This window comes from Tupaia chinensis, unplaced genomic scaffold, assembly GCF_000334495.1.
Source record: "Tupaia chinensis unplaced genomic scaffold, TupChi_1.0 Scaffold000239_1, whole genome shotgun sequence".
In the NCBI taxonomy this organism is placed as follows: domain Eukaryota; kingdom Metazoa; phylum Chordata; class Mammalia; order Scandentia; family Tupaiidae; genus Tupaia; species Tupaia belangeri.
In genome coordinates, this window is record NW_006159717.1 from 978,551 (window position 1) to 987,058 (window position 8,508).

At 36.3% G+C, this 8,508-nt stretch overlaps 1 protein-coding gene across 4 annotated transcripts in view; it reads right to left on the reverse strand.

Moving 5' to 3' along the window:
- The window catches only part of ZMYM4 (zinc finger MYM-type containing 4), a 100,346-nt gene that overhangs the window by 66,837 nt on the left and 25,001 nt on the right, over positions 1-8,508 (reverse strand). For all 4 annotated transcript variants that reach the window (XM_027771944.1, XM_014587890.2, XM_014587888.2 and 1 more), the window contains 3 exons: positions 8,185-8,355; positions 1,955-2,039; positions 1,460-1,715 (listed from right to left, as the gene is read on the reverse strand). In XM_027771944.1, the coding sequence (XP_027627745.1) occupies positions 1,460-1,715; positions 1,955-2,039; positions 8,185-8,355 (512 nt within the window). The remainder of the gene's footprint in view (positions 1-1,459; positions 1,716-1,954; positions 2,040-8,184; positions 8,356-8,508) is intronic.

Here is an 8,508-nt window from a genome sequence, read left to right on the forward strand (position 1 = left end):
AAAAAAAAAAAAAAAGAAAAAAGAAAAGAAATAACAGGCTAGGGACCAGCAGATGGCTGGTTGCTAGACTCCCATCTAGTCAACTGTGGTTTGAGTCTTAGACCCAGTGGCTTAAAATTCACACCAGGCACGTGTGCATGCATACTCAGGGTCACTAGAAGAGAACGGGGAAGGGCGTGTGTATATGTGTGTGCCCAAGATCCCAAGAGGAGAATGGAGGAGAAGGGATTGCAGTATGGCCGCCCCCCTGGAGGGTGATTTCTCACTTTCTATCTCTCTGTCTCTCTCTGTCTTTCTGGCGAGCGTATGCGCCCTATATCAAAAAACTCCCCCCACAAATAAATGTGCATCTAATTAACTTCCAGAATAACTTCTAGCCATGTTCAAAACTTCTAGCCATGTTCAAACTTCTTTTACAAATCTTTTCTACAACTGAACCAGAAGTGTGAATATCATTTTTCCTATCCAAAGTGTAGCATCATGTGTGGAAGTATAAATGCTAGTACATGAACTAACATATAATGACTTCGGTATCCTCATAACAAAGAAAAGCTAATGTGTTTAAGAGCACTGGGGCCATCAGCTGGCATAGTGTTTAAAGAACTGGACTCCCATGTGGCTGAAGACAGTTCGAGAACTGGACCCAGCGACTTAAAACATCATGCCAGGTACATGTGTATGCATGCCTAAAATTCCAAGAGGAGAATGGAGGAGAAGGGATTGTGGTGCAGCCATCCACCCAGGGGGCTGAGCAATTACTTTTCCTATCACTGTCTCTTCTCACTGTCCCTCTCTGGTACACATATGCACCCTATGGCAAACAACTAAAAAAAGAAAAAAGAAAAATAAGATCATTATTCCTCTTTTTCTATTACCCAGTTAAATAATTTCCAGTAATCGCCTTGCAAAATTATTCCAAATTAGTTTATATTCCTCAACTACATGTATGAGTATATTAAGGTTATACCCTTTTTTGTTATTAAATATTACAAGTCCCCTGAGGTGGTTCAAAGATATTAAGATAAAAATACATATGTTGAAATCACTTAAAGAAAAAATAAAAAATAAATTCCAATTATAGAACAAAAAATATAACTTTAAAGATTAGCTGAATTTAAATATATATTGCCTATAGTTACGAGATAAAATACCACAGTAAATGTAAATGTGTACTTTATCTACCATAAAGTATCTCAACTAATAGAGGTGGAAAGGTTGTTTTAAAAATTGCTTCTTAGTATATAAAAGGCACATTATTTTAAACAACATCTTTAAGATCAAAAACAGCTGTGCACCTAGCACCTAGGAAGAATGAAAGCAACAACATATCAGCAATAAATGTGATATTCCTCAAAAAAACAAAGAAACATAGAAAATTAAACATAATACACAGGCAACGAAGAAAGTATGTTAAAGAAAAGAAAGAAACGAAAAAAGATAATTTAGAATTCTGCTATACTTTGAGCAACTTGAACAAGTTTTCTTGGTGAGGGGAGGCGGTGGGCGGGCAGGTGGGACTGTATATCCAGTGAGGCACAGTGTAGAGCAGAACAGCTGAGTAGACCCTTTCCGCTGATAAGCAGTCTGCCCCTTCTGGAGGATTTTTTTACAACCAGAACAGGAAACTCGAACAGCTGTGGCTGGAACTGAAGGAAGCATTTTATTCATGCCAGATGATGCCAGTGAAGGCTGAAAGCCAGTAGTCAACTGTGGAGCTTAAAAAAAAATTGAAAGAAAAAAATTTTACTTTTTATCATGAATTTTAAGTATGCATTCTATTTCTTCTAGAGCTAGTCTTGAAATCCAACAATAAGTATGCAATATAAAATTTAAAGGCATTCTAAATGGGCAGAAAGAATTGTCTAACTCATTATCATTAAGAACAAGTAGAACCTTCCTCGTATTCATACTGGTCAGAATAAACATGATCCATTTATTCAGTTCTGTGTCTTACCAAGAGGACTGCCACTGACTGAAAACACAGCACTAATTTTCAGCTCTCCCTCTTGAGTTTTTTGCTGTTGGCCATGACTATACTCCTTTGAAAAAGAAAAAAATAAATAAATACACAGAAAAAAGAATATATGCCCAAAGAAATCACAATATTCAAGATATTTTACTATAATTAGTAGAGTGGAAAATGTTTACAATAACAAAATATAAGACAGCAAAATTGTAATCAGAATAAGGATATAATGTGTTTATAAGGGAGAGTAGCTATCTAAACAGCCTACGGTACTATCAAATATTTTAAAATTATCTTTGAAAATTATTTAATATTACAATATGTTAAGTTACTGTTTATAATAAAATAAACAACCACTATAGAAAGTTTAGAAAAGTAGAAATAATAAAAAAAATTCTAATCGTATTTCCACCATCCCAAAATACCACTATTATTCTTCTGGTATACTTCTTTCCAGTCTTTCTCACTTCTCTAATCAGAGGTTATTATTTCTTTATATAGTTGTATAATAATTATTCTAAATATACTCTTTTACTACAAACTGATATTCTTGCTCATTTAAATGTTTGCATATTATTTTTTAATAATTATTTTATTTAACTTTATTTATTTTAATTTGATCAGAGAGGGACACAGAGAGATAGGGAGGGAAAATGAGAAAGCAAGCCACTAGGTCCAGGACTTGAACAGAAGTTGGCCACGTGGGAGTCCAGTGCCCTTAACCATCACACCACCTGCAGGCCCCAAACGTTTACATATTATTACATACTACTCCAAAATAATTTCTAATGGCTAAATACCAGTGATTCTAAAATAAGAGTCAAAGAAACTTTGAGGTCTACATAGTCTGATCATCATTAAAGAATATTTTTAAAATGGTGTTCTTATTTCAATGATCTTAAGTGTACATAAACATATTTTAAGTTATAAATAGCAGTTCTACTACAAGTTCTCAGTGCTATCACTCGTTTTCACAATTACATATTACTGTATTGTGGAACAATTAAGTAATAATAGTTTGTATTTTAATAAACCATTTATCATTCTAAAACCTGGAAACCACACAAAATTACTTATTCTTAGAATTCTAAAGTATCTCAGACATACTTCCTTTTTTAAATAGAGGATGTCAATATATCCCTCAAGTGTGAAAAATACTAATTGAATTTTTTGTTTGTTTATTTGCTATAGGGCGTGTGTGCTCACCAGAAAGACAGAGAGAGACAGAAAGCGAGAAATCGCCCCCCAGGGGGGATGGCCACGCCTCAATCCCTTCTCCATTCTCCTCGAAAGGTTTTGGGCACACACTCACACATGCCCAGAGTGAGTTTAAGCCACCAGATCCGGGACTTGAACTGCGGTCGACTACATGGTAGTCCGCGACATAGTCATTACGCCAACTGATGGTCCCCCAATTAAAACTATTTAAAAAACATTAGATTATAGTGGGATGTGACTGAGATGAAGTAAACAAGGCAGTTGTGTAAGGCACAAAGTTAAAAGGGTACCAAAAACTTCAGTAATTAAGATAATATTTTAATGCAGCATTTTTAAAACTCAAAATTTATGAACAATCCATGATGAACAAAACACTAAAACTTTAAATAAAGAATTAGTGCTGGAACCAGTAGTTAGCATACTGGCTATGTCGCTAGACTCCCACGTAGTCGACCGCGGTTCGCGTTCCGGACCTGGTAGCTTAAAACTCACACCGGGCACGTGGGCGTGCATGCCCAAGATCCCAAGAGGAGAATGGAGGAGAAGGGATTGCAGCGTGACCATCCCCCCTGGGGGGTGATTTCTCGCTTTCTGTCTCTATGTCTCTCTCTGCATGTCTGGTGAGCGCATGCACCCCATAGGGAAAATCTCTCCAAAGGAAAAAAAAAAAAAAAGAATCAGTGCTACCAATTATCAATTTTTTTCTTTTGCCTCAGGCTCCAATATGGCTCTGCAAAGCCCTGGTACTATTATATATAACACAACCTAGTGTTGGTCCACACATTTAGTAGAATCAGTAATGCTAATGACAAGTAACTTTGTGAATACTCACATTCCCACATGTAGGATTATCTAAGGAAAGGATTCTTTTTTTGAAAAAAGAATCCCTATAGGGCACATAGGCTTGCCAGAGAGACAGAAAGCGAGACATCACTTTCCAGGGATGTCTATGCCACAATCCTTTTTCCTCCATTCTCCTCTTGGGATTTTAAGCATGCATGCACACGTGCCCGGTGTGAGTTTCAAGCAACTGGGTTTGGGACTTGAACCATGGTTGAATATGTGAAACTCCAGCACCTTAGCTTCTGTACCACCAGCTAGTCCCAAGGAAAGGATTCTTGTTTTTTTTGTTTTTTTTTTTTTTTGGTGTGTGTGTGGGGTGTGTGTGTGTATGTGTGTGTGCAGATTTGCTATAGGGCTAGTGTGCTCACCAGAAAAACAGAGAGAGATAGAAGAGACAAAAAGCAAGAAATCGTTCCCCTCTACCCCCAGCGGAGATGGCCACACAGCAATCCCTTCTTCTCCATTCTCCTCTCAGGATCTTGGGCACGTACACACACGTGCCCAGCATGAGTTTAAGCCCCCGGGTCTGGGACTCAAGCCACAGTCGACTACATAGGAGTCCAGGGACATAGCCATTATGCCAATTGCTGGTACCAATACTGTATTCTACTTTCTAAGACTGTATGAATCATTATTGTGACAATTAGTTTATTTGGTTTCCCACCTTAATCCCTTTTATTTCAATGAGAGACTACAGATTAACTTTCCCTCTATCACCATGAGCAAGAAGAAAAGAAAAAAAAATCATGATTTTAATTTAATATTTACTGAGTGACATATATAAAAATGGAAAAGGGAAAAATTGAGGTCTCTGGGTCTAAAGTTTCTATTTTAAACTTTTCCAGGCATTTAAAAAAATTAAACTTTTGGGGCCAGCAGGTGGTGTGGTGCTTAGGGTACTGGGCTCCACATGGCCAACAACAGTTTGAGCCTCAGAGCTAGAGGATTGCTTTCTCCCTCTCTCCTCAATGCTCCTGCTCTTTCTCTCTTGTCTCTTTCTGGTGAGCACATGTGCCCTATAGCAAATTAAAAAAATAATAATAACAATAAATAAATTTAAATAAATAATTCTTTTAAAAAATTAAACTTTGATTTACAGAAAATACTGGTAAACTAATAAAAAATAAGACATTGATTATGACCAGATTGGTTCCTTTCTGACCAAGTAACCAAGAGTAACTAACTTAACCTCTAGAAACCTCAGCTCTCTCATCTCTCATCTACAAATGTGGTTAGTATCCTCCACCCTGATCTTATTAGGACTGTAGAATGAAATCACATTCATATGTAAAGTATCTATAACCATAAAAATATTACAAAAACTATTATATTAGCATGTAATGGGATTAGAATGAAGAAATGAAACTGAGAGAGAGGCCAATGATATTATGTCAGTAACAGAAGCAGGGGAACTATAATTGATAAAACTAAAAAAAAATTATAACTGAAAAAATAATCAAGAGTGAATGGGTAGAAGATGTTACATATATATACAGAAGTTTCAGTACTATAGTGATTAAAATAAGAAAGTAAAGAAATTGAGACTTAAATGAATTGTGTACAAAGGAGAATCAGGAAGTAAGCTAAAGTAAAACTACAAAGTCATGCACAGAGAAAAGCCAAGGAAGGTTATGAAAAAACGCTAAGAACAAAAGTTATGATCTTGTTAAAGTGTATGAAGACTTACTGGTAATTGATGCTTAAAAGTACATGTTGACTACAACTATACAAATCTATCAGTATTTTAAAATAGGTAAATAGTACTATTTTTGAAACTAAGAAAATAATACATTGGGCCTTCGTTCTTCCAGTCTAAGCAATAAAGTATTATGCAGTACTGAAAGCAAAGGATACAGATCTCCAATGGCCACAGGGTAGAAATACCTAAAGGAACAGGGCAATGAAAAGGGGAGAGAGTAGGAGGGGAAAGAGGAGGGAAGAAAATGGAAGAGAAAAGAAAGGACAGGGGTCAGGATAAGAGGGGAGAAATGGGAATGAAAAGTAGAGAAGACAAGGAGAATGGGAAATAGATAAGAAAAGCAAAAGAAGAACCAAGTATCTACAGTTTATAAGCTATAAAGCTCTCTTGGGGGTTTTTATGATCTATTTTCTAGAATGATCAAAGGGTCCTACAGAATTAGAATTTCTAGAATTATCCTGATCCTATAGGACTGGTGTGGCTGACAACAGAGAGGACTGCTCAAAAAACAAACAAACAAACAAACAAACAAAAAACAACCAAAAAACTAGCTTCATCCACTCACATTCTGGGACTGCCTAATTGTGGAATCAGTGTAAAGAATGCTTCTGGATCTTATGCCTAGGACCTACTCACATTATAGCTTGGATCTCAACAGTTCAACCCATCAAGCAAGTGAGCCTTTGGGAAAGTTCTTCCCCATAATTATGATGAAACTTTGTATTTGGCATTTTATATCACATTAGATAATTTTGAGTATGTGTATAAAGATGTACGTGTTTCTACCCACTCCATCCTATTTATGTTCTCGTCACTGGAACCTCTTGGTTGTCTGGAAAACGGTAATACTAGTAAATTTCTCAATGCCCTCTTCTATTGTATTTGGTCTTTACTATAACTGCTTTTTTGTCCCAAGGAATGTCACTGGATGGCGTATAAAAGAGCAAAATGCTTTTGGTATACTGCCAGCACTGATTTCGTATGGATTTCCCAAGTCCACATTGGGGCATGGAAAGAGTCACAAGAGCTGCCCTGTATACGGACACAGTTGGAGTCTTCTGAGGTACACAATGCCGTATGAATTTTCCCTCAGCCTATTTGTACTTGATTGAGATATGTAAGATTTCCATTTTATCTGCTCTTACAAATATTCTTTCAACCTACCTTCTATACAAATATTTTAAGATTCCTTCTTTTGTTGTCTTCTGTTTAGCAATCAAACACACATCCTGCAGTTCCTACAGCATTATCACCGCTACACAAATATATCTGCCTTCCACTAGGGCCCGTGTTACTCTGGCTTTATTGAATGTCAGTCTGACTCATGAATTGTTTACCTCTAGGATCACCTATTTTTACATTTCCTTACTCTAAGGAGTCAATTTTTCTCCCAAAGGGACATCTGGCAATATCTGGAGACATTTCTGTAACTGATTAGATGAGGCAGATGCCAAAGAGGCTGCTTTTAAATGTCCTCCAATGAACAGGACAGTCCCTCACACACAAATAATGGTGCAGAGGCAGAGAAATACTGCTCAAAGGAACCTGAATGAAAATTCATTTCACAGAAGTCTCATATTCTTGTATACCTTAATATAAAAGAACAATGGAATCTATTACATTAGATTTCTGGATCTACTATCCTTTCAGAGAAATAGCTAATTCATGCTATCTTCATTTCTCCTCTGAATTCATGTCATCAGTACAAAATATAAACCACCCTTGAACAGACAACCTTCTGCTGCCATTGTGTATGCATCCCTTGGACTCCTTCCTACATTTCATAGCGATTAAACCATCTGCTATAACTTCTTTCTTCCACTCTAACCACTGCAATGTCGCCAACTACATGGATAACTTAGCCAGTGTTGGAATTTCACCGTTGTAGGATCTCTATGACTTCAACCTCAAAAGCAATCTTAAATTGCAGAGTTCTAATACCTTATTATTCACACATACACTCATCGAAGCTTTAACTTCTACCCACTAATCCTATAAAAGTGGATCTTCAAATCAATTTGCCCTTCCAGAGACTATCTGTTTATTAACCCATCCTGAAAACTAGTTAAATCCAAACTTCATTAGTGGTAACTGCTAAGGGCTTATTATCCTATATGAACTCAATCACATCCAAACTCATAAACCTTCAGCAGTATCTGCTATACTGATCTAAATTCCATAAAGGCTCGTCCTTTCTCAAGTCCTGCACTGAAATGCACTGCATTTCATCACAGTGGTATTAAATCTAAAGATGAATAAAAGCCTTAATTACTACTCAGAATTTTTCATGTAACTTTTACTGATGCCTTAACAAGATCATTCAAATGGACTCAATCTCCTTTAAGAGTCTTTCATCCTGTCAACAAAGTACTTCACTTCTTATGCGCTTTGCTTCTCAAGTAAATAATTCAATGTGTGAAAGGAAAAGAAGAGGAGGGGAAAAAGGTGAAATCGTTACCTGAGCATTGTCAGGTTCATCTTTAATTTTGTCTAGGAGTCCCCGCTGCGGAGCTATTGCTTTGTCATAGTCATCATCCAAAGGTTCTTCTTTAATTCTAATATTCGATGCAAACGAATTCCCCAGTTCTGAACCAATAGATTCTTTACTGGCAAATGGGTAGCTGGAATCCTAAAATAGAATATAAAGGATTAATAAATATTCAGAATTAAAAATTATTCCTCTCCAGGCTTAACACCCTAAGAAAAACTCACTAGAAATGAAGACCTCTAAAAAAAAAAAAAAAAAAAAAAAAAAAAAAAAAAACACTTTTAAAAATTATTT